This window comes from Pistacia vera, unplaced genomic scaffold (assembly GCF_008641045.1).
Source record: "Pistacia vera cultivar Batoury unplaced genomic scaffold, PisVer_v2 Contig404, whole genome shotgun sequence".
Classification (NCBI taxonomy): Eukaryota; Viridiplantae; Streptophyta; class Magnoliopsida; order Sapindales; family Anacardiaceae; genus Pistacia; species Pistacia vera.
Genome location: NW_022196229.1, coordinates 288,279 through 308,218, shown reverse-complemented (window position 1 = coordinate 308,218; position 19,940 = coordinate 288,279). Strand labels below are relative to the sequence as shown.

General features: G+C 34.1%; 1 protein-coding gene, 2 non-coding genes and 1 pseudogene across 3 annotated transcripts; all 4 read left to right on the top strand.

Moving 5' to 3' along the window:
• Positions 1-1,280: 1,280 nt before the first annotated feature.
• Positions 1,281-2,672, top strand: LOC116142052. Its single transcript, XM_031427507.1, has 5 exons — positions 1,281-1,383; positions 1,472-1,549; positions 1,646-1,736; positions 1,828-1,995; positions 2,360-2,672. The coding sequence occupies exons 1-5, from the start codon at positions 1,281-1,283 to the stop codon at positions 2,670-2,672; spliced, it is 753 nt and encodes a 250-aa protein (XP_031283367.1).
• A 2,519-nt stretch (positions 2,673-5,191) lies between these two features.
• On the top strand, positions 5,192-18,470 carry LOC116142051 (annotated as a pseudogene).
• On the top strand, positions 10,340-10,426 carry LOC116142085. The gene has a single exon (XR_004129948.1). It is a non-coding gene; the product is annotated as a small nucleolar RNA snoR117 (small nucleolar RNA).
• Positions 10,463-10,550, top strand: LOC116142081. Its single transcript, XR_004129944.1, has one exon. It is a non-coding gene; the product is annotated as a small nucleolar RNA snoR116 (small nucleolar RNA).
• Positions 18,471-19,940: the final 1,470 nt, after the last annotated feature.

Sequence of the window (19,940 nt, the reverse complement as noted above, 5' to 3'; positions counted from 1 at the left end):
AACGCAATCAACGACATGCTTGAAAAAGGTTACGGCTTCGGGTGGAATGATGAGGAGAAATGCATTACATGTACCAAAGATGTCTTTAATGACTAGGTCTGGGTAAGTATGCTTGTGTTGGTTTATTTGTGTACATTTATTTTCTGAACTTCATGTTTATATGTACTCATACAAATGTAATATATCTTATGATGATTAACTTTTTTGTAGAGTCATCCTTTTGCAAGAGTACTGCGACACAAACCGTGGGTGCATTATGATTCTTTTGTCGCCATCTACGGCAAAAACAAGGCCAACAGAGCTGGTGCGGAGACATCAGCTGATGTTGTTGAAGAATTGGATAATGACACTACTGACAACAATGATGAACAGATGGACATCGATGTTGATGTAGATCTCGATGTCGACGAGCATACTAGTGCCCCACAAAAGGATGATGTGGTTGATTCTCCTTGTCAGGCGGTCGTTGCTAGTCAAAGCAGAGTTATGGTCAGCAGTAAGAGGAGGAAAAAAAAGGCTGGAAAAGCAATAGATTGGCACGCCACATTGGGCAGGTTTGAGACTACCTTGGCTGGGACCCGAGCTGAGCTGAAGGGTATTGCTAACTACTTCAAGAAGGAGACCCAAAAGAAAGACCGTAAAGGGCAGGTGTATTCGGTCATTTCTCAATTATATGGGTTCACAGTCACTGAGATGCTGACAGCCACCACAGAGATTTGCAAGGAACCTCACAAGATAGATATCTTGTTTGGGTTACCAATGCACGTGCATGTGAAGATGCAGCTTGGAGCAAGTAATGAGTACCAACCAACGTTTGATTTCTAGTGAAGTCTTGTAATGGGGGTTTTTTTTTTTTGTGCACAGGGTTATTAGAATGCTGACATAGTGGTATTCCCGTATTTGTATTTTGCCTATATTCTAACTACATACAGGATGATGTCTTTTGTTATGATTTTGTCAAAACCATGTCTGTCTTGTAATTAAATGGTAATGCTCTATGTTTGCAGTTAGTACGAGAAGGTACGGATCACTAATATGGAATGTAAAAAACTTTTAACTTTGGTAGTGATGTATAAAAAGATATCTGAATGTCTGTGTGTTTAATGTTTGTTGTCTTAGTATGGTGAATGTGACATTTTGATTTACTTATGGAAACTGACATTTAGTTCACCAGGAAGTATGGTCAATGTATACTAGCATTTATAAAGTGCCAATTCTATAATTTTTGTTTTCTTTCCCTCTTTGATGTGCTTTGTTTTGTGGGTTGGTGTGCAAGAACGATGGGAGGACCACCACGTTGCCTAGTAGTGATGACAGAAAGCACAAAAGTTCGTGAACAATGTCAAGAGAGCCATACAGTTTGTACGGATAGCAATGTGAAAGGTATTACGATTGGATAGTTATGGAGTCAATTTGTTGTATGGTTGGGAATAGTGCTTATTAACGTATCTCATAATTGATTGATGTGTAGATGTAGGCAGGACCAATCATTCAATACATGAAAAATGTCAAGAGATTCCTTCAGCCTTAAAGGGCAGCAAATGCAAAGGTACCAACCTTGCAACTCGTAAACTGAATAATGTTTTCAGTTATGAAAGATGTTTGGAATTGTTTGCTAATGTAAATGAATGATGAACATATGTAGGTGCCGCAAATCAACGAAGGTCAAATAGGCGATTGGCAAACAGAATGGGAGGGGGGATGTTGAGCAGCAGTATGTTTGACCTCCACATGGGGTACGAAAATGTTTTACAATTTACATGCTTCACGCCATATTTACATAATATGTTTACCTCATATGACTGATCGCATATTTCTTATTTGCAGAAAGTTGTGGAGGAGTTTTAAAGGAGACAACTTGCACAATTTCATCACCCTAGACTGCATGTGGTTTTTTATATACACAGAAGAAGTGTACAAATGGAACGTACTGAAGTGGATTGACGAATTGAACATATTCTCAAGGAAATATGTGTTTATTCCTATAGTCGTCTGGTGAGTGAAGATATTGTGTATGTAGGCATTTGTTTTATAATTACCAAACGCGGACATGAGTTGATTTTGGTTGCTTAAGAGTTGACATTGATAATATGCATAAATTATTCTGACAAGGGTCATTGGAGTTTACTGATTTTGTGCAACTTTGGTGGAGATGTAAACTTGGAAATTAAAACTCGATGCATGGTGCTGCTTGATTTGCTTGGATCAGAAAATGGAATGACGCTGCAACCTCTGATTCGATGGTAAACTTTGATTATTTCACAATTATTTGCAAGCACATTTGAGCACATGATGAAATTATATTGTTGGAGATGTGGTACTGGAATGGGTTTCAAATTGTCCAAACTTAATTATGCAGGTTTATGAGGGATATTTATGAATTAGGAACAATGCCCAAGCATCCAACATTGGTTGAGAAACTGCCTTTGCTAGTGCCTAAGGTGATAAAACAGTATATTGTGTTGGTTGATGGTAATTACTGGTTGATATGTTCAGTATTTCATGTATTTGTTGTGACCAATAAATGCACTCACCAAGTCCCTCAACAATGGAACGACATGGATTGCGAATATTTTGTACTGTATTATATAACCAAGTTTGTGGAAGTTGCCCCAGAAGATTTTTCAATCAACGACGAGTATCCTTACCTTGTAAGTACTACAGTTGTTTAATTGATCAGGTTGATTTGTTTATTGTCTCTTTAATTATAATATGTGGGTTATTGTTGTTGATTTTTATTCTCCACAAATGACACATGATTGGTTTACACTGGCTGAATTTACAGCCTTCCATGACAAACTGTTGTGTGAAGTTGAGTAGCATAAGCTGCGTTTTATTCATTTATGTATGATTATTGTGTATTGAGTATTGTGTAATTAGTATTTGCAGATGTCAAATTGAGTTCACTTAAAAAATGGTGGTGATTATGTTCATTGTTGCAACGTGCGGAATTATGTATTATTATTGGTTCACATATTTAAATAGAATTGTTATTCAGCATGTAGTTAATTTATTGGCACATTGCTTGGATTCAGCATAATGTAAATGCACAGGTACTCCAAAATATGTGATATGACAAATGTACCAATAATTCTCACACTTTTCACACATAGTTTCGGCCTAGGATAAGTGGAAAAAGTTAACAAATTTCCTCAAATTTGGAAACTTGCATATAAATTCCAGCCATGGTGTAAACAAAAAAAATACAATTTTTCTTTTGCCTAGAAAAAAAGAAGGCTTCAATTGAACTAAAGTGGAAATTAACATGTACAAACTATGATTTGTGGCAATACACAAGTCAAAGTTTTAAATAGAGTCTTAGATTGGGAGATGGCAACTATATTTGTTGCAATACCAGGGTCAAGTGTTGAATGTATACCCAACAGAAAATACAATAGGTTTTTTTTCGGAGTTTCAATAGTCTGTGTAAATTTGTCAATAAATAACTTAACAATAAAATGCTTGGCTAAAATATAAGAAAAAGAATTTTGTTAATTGATCATTTCTTTTATTAACCAAACACGTTAATTATTTATACTCAGTAATCATCTAAAGGGCATTTTAGTAAAATGTAATCAAGACATCTGCTGTTACAGCGAACCAAACAGATTAATTAGTAGTACAAGTAATCATCCCAAGGGCATTCTAGTAAAAGGGTATTTCAAGACATCTGTTATTACTGTCAACCAAGCACATTAATTATTAATACATCTCAATTGAACCAAACACAATAATAATTTAAACCCGGTAATCTACAATGTAATATTTCTTTCCGGTAATCTTATTACTAAGATAAAAAAAAATATATATTATATGATCCAAACGCCTCCTATATATAGACTGCATTTGACTAAATGGAATTATAATATCTTTTTACTTTATTTGTTAACTTCCTTTACCAAACACAAAGGATAATTATAAATCATAATATTGTGAGAGGATTCAAACTTGTGACATATACAAAAGATCAAAAGTAAATGTAATTCTAGTTGTAAATTAATCAAGATGTATGATATGAAATGTGGAAATATAAATTTGAATCTAAACTCCTTGCTAGCAACCATTAATTTTCGCACACAAAAGTTTACAAAATTTTGTCTTTTCTTGGAAAAAGAAATTCACGAATTCTAATCCACTCCCGACGTACAGAAAAATTAACTCTTATTAGCAAGAATTCAAGTTTGAATTAAAAAAAAAAAAATCAAAATGTCTTGCTGGAGAAATAGATGATGATGATTACTATATCATATAGATGGGCGCGAGGCGAGGCTGTGGATCCCATTCCCCATCCTTCTGCATTTGCCTTCCCAAACCCCACTCTGCCCTCACCTGTTCAAAGAAAGTCTCCACCCAACCAACCAACACAGCCTGCCAACTCCTCGCCCAACACACGTATCAGTTGCACGTGCGCGAGTCTCCTTGTAGGGTGGGGCGACCTCTATCCCCATCCCCGATAACGGGGAATTTTTTAGTCCCTATCCCCGATTTTTTCAAGGAATCCCCACATCGTAAGAGGCGGGGCAGGGTTGGGAGGGAAAAACGCCCATCTCTACTATATCATATACTATAATTAAAAAATAATTAAGCCTTACCTAACTTCAATTTACCTATAGAAAGTGGAATCGATTCCTCCATAATAGAACCAACCGAAGGCCTGTCTAAAAGAATTAATTAGAGAAAATTAATATACAGTAAAACATCTTTATAGTCATAATGTTGGGATCAAACTAATGTTATTACTATAAGGAGATTATAACTTAATAGAGATGTAGTTACAAAAAAACTATTTTGATTTCTTATTTTATAATTCATGTTTTAATAGTATGTATTAGGACTTCAATTAATTGTTTTAGTAGTATTATGATTTCTTATTTACTTTTAATATTACTTGTTTCTTATTTTATAATTTATGTTTTGGTAGTATTAAGATTTCCTATTTACTTTTAATATTACTTGATTTCTTATTTTAAATTCATGTTTTGGTAGTACTAGGATTTCAATTCATGTTTTAGTATTAGTAGGACTTCAATTCATTGTTTTAGTAGTAGTATTAGGATTTCTTATTTACTTATCCTAGTAGAATTATGATTAGCCTGCTATAAATTTATGTTTCAACTTATTCAATCAAGTTTTCAATAAAATCTTCTACCAATTCAAGTGATACCTTTCTTCTTCCTCTAGCAAATCAATCATGCCACCCAAAGTTAATACACGAACTCAATTGACCGAAAGTATTCGTGTTGAGTTGTGCAAAATGAAAGAATCAAACCCTAGTTGGAAGCAGAAAGATCTTGTGAAGTGGTTAGAAGATACTCATGGTCTTAAGGTATCACAAGCAGCAATATCTAAGACACTCAAACGATCAGCTGACCTCCTTCAAGAAGAAGGATTGTTGAACCCAAACACAAAACATTCAAAGATGGTAAAGTACCCAGCAATGGAGTCTGCCCTCTATGAATGGTTTGTATGCCATCAAGAGCATGTCAATATGAATGGTCAATTGTTAAAAGAGAAGGGAAATATATTTCTAAGGAAACTTTATCCCGAAGCCACCTCATTTGGATTTTCAAATGGATGGTTGGAAAAGTTCAAGCAACGACATGCAATTCATTCTTTTCGTCGTTTTGGGGAAAGTGGTTCAGTTAATATGGAGAAAATTGAAGCTAGTTTGCCATCGATAAGAGAGGAATTAGACAAATGGGCTTGGAAGGACATTTATAATATGGATGAAATTGGTTTATTTTATCGAATGCAAGCCGATAACTCTCTTGCAACAAAGCAGTTGGAGGGCCGAAAGCAAAACAAAAAGAGGATTACAATTGTTATTTGTTGCAATGGCGATGGCTCTGACAAACTTCCACTTTGGGTCATCGGTAAGTTTCTTAATCCAAGATGCTTTAATAATGTTAACCGTGATAATCTCAATTGCAAGTATCGAGCGAATTCAAATGCATGGATGACATCTTTGTTTTTTATGGAATGGCATAAGTGATTTGATAGCCGTTTGGATAGAAATGTCTTGCTTATATTGGATAATTATACTGCACATGGCAAAAAGGAGAATGTCCCCCCACTTCATCACACAACTGTTCTGTTCCTACCACCAGCTAGCACTTCCAAAATCTAGCCATGTGATGCAGGCATTATTAGAAATTTCAAAGATTATTATCGATAGTGCTTTAATCGCTTACTTTTGAAACGGATAAAAGATCATGTATTGGAACCAGAAAAGATAAGTATCCTTGATGAAATTGTAAATGCAGTTGCTGCATGGTCAATTGATGTGAAATCACAAACAATTATCAATTGTTTTAAGCACTGTAAAATTAGACCCCCGATGTCAATGAATTGCAAGTTACAAATGAAGTGGATGAGAAGAATAGAAAAGTCATTGCAGAATTGAGTGATTATATTCGACAACTTCACTACACTAATCGAATGGATATTAATGTCTTTCTCGATCATCCAAATGAGCAACAAGTCGTATATGTTTTAACTGAAGAAAAAATCATTGCTGCAATTAGACAAGAAGAGAAAGGAAATAATCCTAAAGATGATAGTACGAAAATGCAAAAAGTTTCGTGCCATGAAGCTCTAAAGATACTTGAGAAGCTAGAAATATTTTGGCTTCAATAAAAAGGTGTTCATGCTAGCGAGTTATTATATACCCGTAAGTTAGAAGATTTGGTAACAACTCTAAAACATAAATCATTATCCCAAACAACTTTAGGTAAACATTTTATTTCATAATAAATCTTTAATATAACACAGCATATATTTTTTTTGTACTATACAAATAATTATTACTATGTAGAGGCAACTTCAGTGGCGGATCCAAAAAAAAATTTTAGGGTGGGCCAAAATAAAAAATAATTATATATTAATATTTTTGTCCATTAATATTTTTGTTAGGGTAGGCCAAAATCCAAAAATTATATATATTAATATTTAAAAAAAAAATTGAGGGCCCATCCAAAAATGGGCTGGATCTGCCCCTGGATAACTTTCCTTAAGACGGGAATTAAAAAAATTATAACTTATTACAATGTAGGGTTTATTCTTATTTATAACTATTTTAAATTGGGAATATATTTTTTTATGGCTAAGTAAAGTTTATTCTTATATAGAATATCACTATAAAGATATTTGACTGTATATGTGTGTGTATGGGTGACATATTCCAAGATTTTGCTGCAATTGTAATTAGACTAAATAATGTTCTAGCAAACGGTTCAAATCCACTAAACCTGTCGTGTTCGAAAAGATGATCTGAAGAAATGTCAAATCAACAAAAACAAGTGTAGCATAGGAACGACAAAATATATGAGGTACAAAACAACAATGGTTTTATCATTTATTTTGAAGCAATATTTTTGCATGAGTTATGATGATATCAAGAAATATGGGGCTCCTTAATTTATTACAGATTGTCCACACCGAGAAAGAGGGGTGGAATATCTTTCCTGTATGTGATTCCTACGTCGAGAAAACCTGTAATTCTTGTAGACATACATATAGAGACGTATCTCAAACATTCTTAGTATATTTTGAAAAGAAAAAGAAAATAATAAATGATGCCACGTTTGTGCCTGTATATATAAGTAGACACCTGTTAGTTAACCATTTTTAAGAAGAGGACGGTTTTGCTGAAGAAGCAGTTTATCATCACCATCTTCTTCAAAAAATTTCTCTGAAACGTTATTGTTGGTTGCTTAGTTGAACTTATATTCAATTAAGAAGAGAATTCCATGGAGAGTAGAGATGAGAGTTGCAGTACTATTGAAGAGGGTGGTGCGATCGTCTTCATGAGGCTTCAGCTTCTGCACAAAATAAGAAGAGATGATGATCATAATGTTAATGCGGGCTTGTCGTGCATGGCAGCCCATTGATAGGTTTCGTATACCACAGACAACAGTGTCTCTTCTCCTCACAACATCACACTCTGCTTTCTTTCACATCTTTGTATCCCAGAGTAGTCCTCTCGCGCTTCTTCTTCTTTTTCTTCTTCTCATTAAGAAAACTTATACGAGCAGATATTTGCCGAAAATGTTTACCGAGTAGTTTCTCTTTTTTTTTGTAGAAGATCTCTACAAGAAAAGAAATCAACACAGGCCACTAATATAATTGAACAATTTGTAATTAATATTAGATATTAGGTTCTATTAAGTTACCTAATTTCCATTGCAGCTTATTGGTTTTTTTTGGTCTTGTACTTTATTAAAGTGGTTCATTGTTGACTGTGACAGGGCTTTAAAAATTCTAAAATTAATATTAACAACGGTTCTTTTTAAAGTTTCTTATCAATGGTGAACATTGACAGTCTTTCAGAACTAGATTTTATCAACTGCCATGGAATTGAACACAGTACTGAGATGGAAAATTATTTGATTGCTTTGTGGATTGTCGCCCAGTGATTTTAATTAGAAGTAAAAATAATGTCTGCTTAAGGATTTGGCAGACAAAAACCTTTTAATTACGTGATTGATTTGCATCTCAGTAGAAACCAGAGAGAAGTTTAGACGTATACAAGGAACAAGGAAAGGCTCCTTGAAGGTTGGTATAGTGATATGGAGGATCGAATGATGAAACGGGTGCTGTTGGCCTGAAAGCTATACAGAGGTTAATTCGTAATGTGAGTATTCAACGCGATTCAATTTGTTTGTAAGCGAAGCAACACAGTTAGACGTCTGTTTCTAAAAAACTTGAAAAATATGGGCAATTTTGACTTCAGGATGAAATGTAAGCAACTTGCGAAAGAGTGATGGAGGTGGCAGTTCACTATCAAGTCAAACTAACTCTTGGTACTTTATGGCAAAAGTTTATGCGTTCTTTGAAAGCAGATCTTTGGCAGTAATTGCCTCAACTTGGATCCCTCCTAGGATCTTTGATCAGGTTTTTATTTGTGGTGTCACTTCAATGACGCTCACTGAAAAAATCCAAACCAAGTCTCACTACCCAATTGGAAAGGAAAGGATTCAACAGAGTAAGTGCTACAAGTAGATTTTAGTTCTTGACAATACTAAAATCTGTGTTCAATTTCTGCATACCACATTTAGCTAATCAGGCTCAAAGTATAAGGGCATCATGTTTTTTGCATCCGTAAATGGCAAACTCTTGGACTACAAAATTTGCTAGAGTTCTGCAGGGCAAGTAGTTGCAAAGTGAGGTTTCTTTGTGCATATTTGTCCGTCCCCACTGGAAAAAAGTTTCGGGTAATCTGTGTTGAATAAGAACAATGACTTGAGATGGTGTCATTCTGATACAGTCTCGACTATGAAATGGATGGCTTCGGCGAGCAGGAAAAGGGATGATGGCGATTAAGGATCTGTGCCAGGGTCTAAGTTGTTTGTGTGATGATCTACTGTGTAGATTCATAAACGAAATTGTCAAGAGGCCCTATGCACAAAGGATCATTTCTCTTGATGTCATTACAATTCAATTGCGTTTATGTCACGGCTGTGCTTAGCTGTGACACTCTCCTGGTGGATTGACCCAACTGGAGCCATTAATAGTGAGCCTCACAACTACAGCTAAATCTTTTTAAATAAAATTTATTCACTCTGGATAATTTTTCTCAACATCAAAATGTTCTGGTGTCCAGGCACGCAGATGCATTTGTACACGATCATGGGCACGTGGGCGAGGACGGTCTTCGGGAGAATGTATTTTCCGCTAGGAAGAACTGCCCCGCCAGATTTTCTGGCAAAAGGGCAGATATTGATAGTGGAATCAGCGGAATGATAGAAGGCACATCATGAACAGTGAGGAGCAGACACCATTGGGTCAATTATTTTGTGAGGGCGGACAGTGTTGCCAGAGGGAATGTATCGTGCACACAAGCTCATAACATTGGAGAGACATTGCAGGAGAGCTTGGAAAATGCCCACTGAAGTTGAGCGGAGCTTTTGTGATAAGATAATTGATGAGTGACAGCATCGACGCTGAACACAACAAGAGCATCAATGTAGCTGATGATTCTGTAAAGATATGCAAGACTAGAACCAGCTTATTGAAGAAACTAAGAAGTATGAGGGTTTTGAAGATGTTCCGCGCATTTTCTATGATTACCTTATACGAATACATACTGATTTAGGAGAGAGTATGTGAAGGCTTGGCTTGGGAGGTCTGGGCTGGGCATGGGCCTGGCCTTGGAAAGAGAAAAAGGGAATATAAGTAAAACCAGAAGAAACTAGGGTTTCGAGAAAGCGACAATCTCAATATTTTTAGGCAATAAACCTAACCGTCATTTCAATTTTCACATCTCATGTCATCTTGTCCCTCGCCGTCTCTGTATCTCTCGCTTAGATTAGTTTTCTTTAGGTTAGATGAATGGGAGAAGGGCCTGTGATGCTCAACAAAATGTGGTCCGTACAATCTGAGATGCTTTTTCCTGATGCATTCAACTTACAATTGATTTCTGAGGCCTCCTTTCGATTTCTTTTTGCTTTTGTGTTATAAATTCAGGCCATGATGATTCAAATTTATACAATCAAACTTTGAAAGCTTCAGAGAAAGCTTGTTGATGTAAATCTTTTACATTCTCTGAGCCATTGGGTCCTTTTTCGGAAACTTATTTTGGAGTTAAAAATAGGCAATAAATCTAGAGTCTCTGATTGCCTTCTGTCAATAGCGTTTTCGCGCCGTACAGTTGCCGAGAAGGATTTGTGGGGGAATGAGATTCTGGCACTTTGTTTTCAATTTCTAAGCTTTGTGCATTCAGATTTCCCCCATATTTAAAAAAAAAAAATATAATTGTGGTTTTTGGATTGTAGAGGAATACTGAAAAACAGTGATGATCCAACAGACCGTAATGATTTGTGAAAAGACAAAAAATCTTCTATGAACTCTAAGGACGCAGTGATTGTTTCATCATTTGCTTTGTTTTACTGTTTTCTGAAACTGGTTTCTGTTTTTTCTTTTTCGAAAAGCTTTTATTTGTCGTTACAAAGTTTTTTATTAACTTTCTATTTGTTTAATATATTGTTTTCATGTTTGGATGCTGTTAATTTTAAGTGTATTGTGAGCATTATAATATTGGAAGGAAATGTGCTAGATGGGTAGATATTAAAGAGGAACCCAAATTATGATAGAAAGGGGAATTTGAAAACCTTTGCAGGAGAGAGGTTTGATATCGAAAACTTGTGGAACCGTTAGAAGCTACTATCACAACTTCTCTAACAGGCCCTCTTGCTATCCTGTACAGTTGTCATCCCCTGTCAATCTATAGGAAAATAATACCCCTAAAGAGGAAATTCTGTTGGTTTGCAGTGATTTGGTCCAAAAGGAAGAGAGATAGGTAAGAAAGGAGCTCTAGACTGAGGCCTTATAATTGAATAAATTATAGATGGGAAAGTGTTGAGGATATTGAGATGAATGCAACATGGAAATAATTTATTTGAGTGTGGGTTTTGTAGCTGGTGATTAGGTTTTTAGTGTGTCGTTTTGTTGTGTGCTAAAGAAAAATTATTCAATGTTCAGGATGATAAATGGCATTAATCCAGCTCTATGAGGCTTTGATTCAAAGGTCAGTGAAATAGACTGTTTCAAACTTATCTGAGCAACAAAAACCTTTTATTTGTACCAGTTTTAAGTGAACGTTTGTTTTTGTGCTTATTTGAGGTGTTTCTGTATCCGGTGTATCTTATTTTGTATTTGTCATCTGGGTTTGTTTCATATTTTGTCCATGTGATGGTTCAAAATAATCATGCTAGGGTATATCTGATTGTTTTATGACCGAAAGATTTACTTTTTCTAAGGGGAAGAATGATTGAATTGGTTTCCTCATGGGTTATTGAAATCTTGAAAAAGTGTTTGTTAGGTCACAATGGCTTGTTTCTAGTTTGGTTTATTGGGTGTTAATGGAGAGGAATTGAAACATTGAATGTAGGTTTGCATGTATTTTTTGTTCTGATGAGGGTTGAAAAGAATTAATAATTTCTATTTCGTGGAAGATTTATGTGTTATGGTGTGATTTTTGCATAATCTCCGCTTAAAGAATTGTTCCAAGAGATGTTCATTAACGACCATGCTAATTCTGATAATTAGACTGAATACTTGGTTTTATGTTCAGTTCTTTTTATGCTTTTAATTTTTGGATGTATTTTAATAAATCTCAAGCAATTGTCAGTGAATTAATTCACTCATCCTTGATCCAGCTGCAAATTTGATTGCTGTATAAATCTCTTTGATTTTATTCTCATCTTATGGTTTATGGTTTTTATATGGTTCATTTGAATCCCAGTAATTGTATCAACAACAGTTTCGACTACTCATCTGGTATTGTCAGAATTAAGATTCAATATACATGGTGGTTGTGATAGCTTCTACAGTTCCATATAAAACCATGTATTTTAAACTTGCCCTTCATGCTTTTCTCACAAGAGTAATGCTACATGTATAAATAAATTTTACATTTTGTACAAAGATTTTTTTGTACATCTAATATTAATGTTTCTCTGAATCTGTTTTTTCGGGTATGTATGTTGAATCTAAATTCTGACAATGTTAATGATGTTCTTTTTCCCTCAACTTTTTGTTTTACCCCTTTTTCAAATTGCATGTTTTAATTGTGATTATTGCAGGTTAGCTCCTTGAAGAGATTTGAATTTAATTCCCAAATTTCATTCATTTTCTATTGAGTATAATGCATTGTGAATTCCTAAGTTTCATTAATTTTATCGAGTAAAATGCATTGTGATTTGAATTGAATTGAATTCTCAAATTTCATTCGGTTTAAATTGACAGAATTAATGTATATAATATAAATGGAAAATGCTACATAAACAATTTTTTCTCATAAATTCTTGTAAATTTTTTTTTTTCGCAATTGGTTAACTTGGAATGGGTTTTATTTGAGTACTATCTGGTATATAATATGTATATATAATATAAATACCAGCTTTGTTTGCAGCACATACAGGGACAAAGCTGGTATATACATTATATTAGGACCAAATTCGTAATTGAATTTTTACACAATTAGGGATATGATTGTAATTTCATAATTAAAAAGAGGGGTATACAGGTAATTAAATCCATTGACTTGACAAATGATAAATAAAAAAAAATAATTAAATTCAGTAAGAGTATTTTTGTTCTTACAGTTAATATCACGGTTTTAAACATAAACTACCAAGGGCACTTAGTTCAATGGATATTAAATTATTGAGAATGTTGGATTACTAGAAAGATAGATTACTTTAAAGATTATTAAAAAATTTTAAGAAAATATGTTTAGTTAATTAGTGGGTATATTTTATTAATATATTTTGACGAAAAGGATAAATTGGTGCATATGTTATTTAAATGACTGAATTGTTCTTTAATTAAATATTATTATATTATTTTTTAATATTGATTATTATTTGTATTATTATAACCTACTACATTTAAAAACTCAGTAAAAACAATCACATAATAAAAGTTTGAAAAATCAATAAAGTACCCCCATCAACCCAACCATTGTCGGTCGTCAACAACTACTACAAGCCCTCGGCAGTCGGTAACCTATCAACACACGAAAGACAAGAAATATCCTCCGTGTGCCGTATGACCATTTCCAACTAGAGATCTGCCTGGAAATAGCCAGACTTGACAGATATGGCCGTCAATGGGTAGATCGATGGCCATTAACGGCCACAAATGTGATCGTTAACGGCAATCGATCTGGCCGTTGACAGCCAGATATCGGTGCACGGTCGCCATTTTCAGTCTTCTGTGTAACGTTCTGACGGTGGTTGCCAACGATAGGCGGCAGTAGGTGGGTGGGGGTGGTGGCTTGGGTGTGTTGCAATTTGTTTTGAATTCAAGGATAATTTTGTCCAAAAAGTTAATTAATTTGGGTGAAATAGTAAAAGTCATATTCATATAAATAAATTTAAAAATAAGGGCATTATTGTCCTAAAATCTTATTGATAAGGGATAGAATTGTAACAAAAAAAGATAACTCTGGTAATCAGATTACCTCCAATATTATCAATAGTAACCATTATTGGTATTTAAAAATTACCGATATCTTATATTACTTGACAACCAAATATGGTAATCAAGTAATATAAGATGACTTAATCCCAATAATCTCCAATACCCCCAACCAAATGCCCCCTAACGGAACGTGACATTTGGTAATTGATAGGGATGGGGTCAACGGGATTGGGGACCAGGCTTGGGCCTCGGCCCAAAAGCAATCTCCAAATTTGGGATTGGGTCGAGGATGAAGATAGTCTCATCCCCAGTCCAACCTGTCCTGATTCAGCCCGTACATTATATATATAAATTTAGGAATGCTTTTGATAAAATTTGATACAAAAGATGTTATATTTAATTTTTGTAATGATATGATATTATGATATTTCAATGTAATTTATGGCTGCACTTGTTTAAGTTTTTAGAAAGTATTCTCTAAAAATATTTAGAATATTTTTTAACTCTTTACATTTGTTAATTTACTAAACATCTTCCATAATAAAAGTTTATAAATTAACAAAAATACCTCCACCCACCCAACTATTGCTGGTAGTCGGCCACCACTGTCAGACGGTGGCCGAAAGCCATCGGAATGGCGCACGACCGACTAGATCTGTCTGGTCGTGTGTCGATCTAGCCTTTTTCAGTTAGATCTTTGGCCTAAAACTGGCCGTTTCCGGCCAAACCCAAGGTGGATCTAATTGGAAACGACTATATTGGCGCACGACCGACCAGATCCAACCGGTCATGCACCATTCCAGCGATTTTTTACCATTGTTCGACAGTGGTGGCCGACTACCAACAATAGTTGGATAGACTGTGGTATTTTTGTTAATTTATAAACTTTTATTGAGAAAAGTAATTGTTAAATGTTTTAAATTTGATAGAATATGATTGGATTTTGAGTTGAATAAAAAAATAATTATTTCACTGGATTGGATAATAGGAAACTACATATTCTCATTTTAATTACAATCTAATTGCATCTAATTGTCATTAATAACTCTTCTTAAAATTTTTGATCAGGTTTAACTGTTTAATCTTATATTAATTTGAATAATTGAAAATCAATCAATGGATCAATAAATTATATCAAAACAAATTAGTTATTTAAATCGACATTTAAAATCGTTTTAAATTAAATTTACCAATTAATTAGAAGAATGAAGAGGAACTTTATGTAATGTTCAGAAAATTCATACATTGTATTATAAAGATGAAGAGACACAATAAATTGTATTATGTAACCATACATAATTTAGTAATTTACTAATGTAAAAGAAAAACATATTTGTCAAGAAATTACCACTTTAATAATTACTTATTTCACATTATTAATTGATCAAATTCAAAAGTAATTATAATAAAATAATTGTGGGAACATTGAGTGAAACCATATGTAAATAGGTAATAAATAACAATAGATAAATTTTTTATATTAAATATAATGATCTAAATATGCATATATCAATTATTTGATATATACATAAATGACTAAATATTGATATATATGTTATATTATTGATAGATAATAATATATTTTTTATTCAAATAACTTGTAAATGTTAATAACAAAAATACATAATATATATGTATTAAGACATTTAAATTAATTAATAATAAATTATGGTAGTTACTTATTTATAATTTATCTTGAATTCTCTTTAATAATTTGATAAGTGATTTAAAAAAAATTATATCTTAAATAAATAATTTATTATTTATCAAATAGACATAATATATCATTTCATAAAAGACATTTTTTGATAATTTGGTAAAACTTAAGAGACTTAAAAAAAAATTTATAACTTTTTATATTTTTCTCGGGAAGTTCGGGGATTCCCCAAAATGCTTGTTTGAGGATTGGGCTGAGTTCGAGGATTCCTAGAGGGGATTGGGCTGGATTCGAGGGGAATCCCCTTGGGCCTTTGAGTCAGACTCTAGGATAGTATATTCTTAAAAATAAAGAGCATCTTCATTAAAAATTAAAGAGTCTATTGATTTGAATAAAAATTGTGTTCTTTATATTAAAAATTAATGAAGATGTTTTTTATTTATATGAAAGATGCTCTTCAAAATAAAGAGTACCATTGAAGAGCTTTTATACACCTAAAAGTCTCTATTCTTATCGACCACCCAAAGGTGGTGCGAATGTTAGAGTTATGACTTATGAACCACTAATTTATTTATGTTTCATTGGGTATAATGATTTGTATTCATATCTTTTATACCATAGAATAATTTTTGTTGTTTATATATATATTAGAAAAGCCTAGATGCTGACCCAGAAATTGGTCAATTGGATTATAGGAATTGAATTCAACTTGTTATAATAATATATTGTTGGACCATTTTCGGGCAAAACAACATAAGCCTCATCCAGAAACAATGCGCTAAAAACAAAACCAACAAATGTATGGATAACCCCAATGCAATAGATAAAAATTCAATATAATCCATAACTAAGAAAAAGTAGCAAGCAATGCATCCTCTATTAAAAAAAGTAATATGTATACGATTAATCACGATTTATCACATGGAAGAGCCGGGTATAGAATGATGTCTCATTCTTTTATATGTTATATGAGAATGGCACAACACTTGTAAAATGTTGGAAAATAGGTGGTGGTGTGACAAGAAATGTGATGGTAATATTCCTGAAGTAGGATTCCTCCCCACTTGACCAAATCTAAATTAATACATATATTCTCTTAGTAAGGCATGAGTTTGATGATGTTTACTTCGGTTAACTAATCCAGTTTCAATTTTTGATTTTATATAAAAAAAAAAAAAAAAAAAGCAACCTTGATAGAAGATAACATATCAGCATCCAATGATTCGCTTCAAAACCAACATTCTCATGCTTTCTTACTGAATCTTTCTTTTCTTTCTTCACCTCAGTGGAGCGGGTGGATTTCCAATTGTCATTCTCTATTGTTCATTTTCTAAGTTTTGAGCATTTATAAGCAGCTGCAGCTCTTCCTTCTACTGCAAGAAATTGATCAATCTGCTCTTGTGTTGGGGAGTAACAGGCGAACAATCTTCGAACAGATTCTTCCGATTACCGGACAGAGCTTCTGTCTCTGCACCGATGGAGACAACGTTGTCGAATCAATGGAACCCTCGTGGAGACTTAACATAAATAAGTTTCACGTTCCTGAGAAACAGTTGACTCTAGTTTGGTTTCGGTCACTTTGTTAGAACCCTAGTCAGTCCTTAATTTATTATAATGTATTTTACTGTCATAGCCTTAATTTGCACGAGTATTTTGATACTGATTGGTGTGCTTTTTTCTCAGGGAGACGAAGAGAAAATTGCGGAATATTACAAGAGGCAAGAGAAGCTTCTTAAGGGCTACAATGAAGTTGACCATTCACTGAATTGGGAATTTTGCCTGGAAGTTTAACTGAGGTGTGTCTGCAGAATCTTATAGTTTCAAATCAGCTTTCATGAAACAATGGAATCACTTGGTGTTTCAAGTGCATTCTTGTAAATCATTTGAATGTTTTCTGATACAGAGCTCTCTGTTTCAGGATGAAATGAAGCAGATTGCAAGGAGTGAAAGGGTGGCATTTATGCATCAAATGTAGCAACTTGGTGCTTCTTGGCAAAAGTTATGCTTCTGTTGAGAGTAGATCATTGGCAGTCATAGCATCACTTTGGACTCCCTTTTGGATCTTTTTCAGGATTCATTTTGTGGTTCACTGCTTATGCAATGAAGAATCCCAATCACACAAGTACCCTATGGCAAGAACAGGATGCAACCTGTGGTAAGCTTTTTCACTAAAAATTAATGACAAAGCAGAAACGCTAAAAGAATAAAAGAAAAACTGACACGTAGCCTTAGAATGTAAAATCCGTGATACCTTTTTGACATCCGAAACAACGAATTGACTCAAACTTGTCCTACTTTTCAGGGAATTGTTGTTTGCATCAGTAATGGCAACTTCGGACTGCAAATTTTGTTCGAATCAGGTCGAGACATCTATAAAGGTATGCACAAGAGTTGTCTTGATAAGTTTAGGGAACATAGTCACTTGCAATTAGCCTGTCTTACAATCAAGCTTATAATGTTGGTTGTTAACTTGTGTAGGCTCAGGATAGGGATTGAGAAAGAAAAATGGATGATTGGGATTATGGTGTCAGTCCAGTAGTAAAATTTGTGCTAATGATGTACTGCGTAGATTCAAAAATGACATTGTCAGGGCTATGTCAAGACCATTTTTTCGATGTCATTACTAACTCCATCGGTCTTGCAGAGCCATGTTAGCCATCCAATTCTACTGGTGGATCGATCCTGCGTGCCATCCTAGTAAGTTAAAATCCGAAACCATCAGAACGTTACACCGAAAATATATTCGAATGAAACTGATAGATATTCATTATTGTAATGCGCGCAGATTGCTTATATACAATGGGAAAGGGCAAACACAGTGATGGAAAACGTGTGGTCATTGATTGCGAGGACAGCTTCAGCAGAGTTTAAGGCAAAGCTAAATATTTGATATGGATCACCATGAGATATCAGCCACATTGAGACAGTGAGAGCTTACACATTTGGGAGCAACTATTTTGTCGAAGTTGATATAGTTTTACCAGGAGAAATGACCTCATGAAGACATAATATTGGAGAGACTCTACAGGAGAAGCTTGAGAAATTTCCTGAAGTGGAGAGAGCTTTTGTTCATGTTGATTTTAATAATACTCATCAGCTTGAGCACAAGCAGAGGAACCTGCATAACCCTCCAAGAAAATAGCATATCTAAACTGAGATAATTATTCAATTTGAAGTTGTTTAATCAGTATAATCTTTGTAAAACCGAAAAAGAGAATTAAGATTATTGTTTACTTTTTGTAAGGGTGTGAAATTATTTTTGCTATGTTATGCTAAGTATAATAAGAGATTTTCTTTCTTTACATAAATATAATTAATTTTTTCTCTTGATATAAAAATATAATAGAGTTGACTCTTACAAGAGAGTTAATTTATATATGCAGAGTTAACCCATCCATGGGTAGCTAGATGGTTAAGACGAATTGGACAGTCTCAGATTTGATTCCCTATCTGAGTATACCCGATTTAAGGAGGGTCGTGGCGTGATGATAGGTTACTGCGTTAGTCTCCCTCAAGGATTAGTCAAGGTGCACGGGGTCATAGCGTGGCGTGGGTGTTGTATATATTCCAAATTTTTCATGGTGTTTAGACTTTTCTTAAAGTACCAACTATTGGTTGTGGGTGATCAGGTGGATTTCTTTGGTTGAATAAGCAATTAGTGTATGACTAGAAACCCAATTGGGCAAGCAACAAAAATCTGTGAGATGAGCAGTTGTTTATCTATCTCGCTTAGGGATATATAAATTAAGTAGAGATATCTTATATCTAAAAATCATATAGTGCCGAAGATAATAGTATAGAAATAATAGGGTGATGAAATTTGCACTAGTTAGTCCTAATCTTGATTAATTAAATCAGAGTGGGTAAGCATGATTGTGTTGCATTCATGAGCGTGCATGGAGCAGCCCCATATAATAACCCTAGTGGATATACCTTTAAAAGTGCCTTGATAGTGACCTTTTCCACTCAAAACATAATTAATTATAATATGGGGCCGTTTGGATCGGGTTGAAATTTTTTAACGTGGGTAATATTTGTTTAATTGAGTAGATAACCATATTTGGCATTTTTGTACAAAAACATTTCGGGAAAATAAGATGATAAGCAATGCCAAAAAGGGGGTAAATTGCAGGGATTAATATTACTTTGGGGTTTTTTTTTTTTGGGGGGGGGGGGGGGGGGGGGAGGGGGGGGAGGGGGTGATGGTGTGGCGTTGTTATTAAAACCTTCCTCCAGAATCATAATCTGTCCAATCTTGCTTCTAAATAGTGGATTATGCGGACGAAAATATCCTTTGGTTTATAATAATTACAAAATAGCCAATTGCACAACAGACGTATTTTCCTCAGTTTTTTGATTT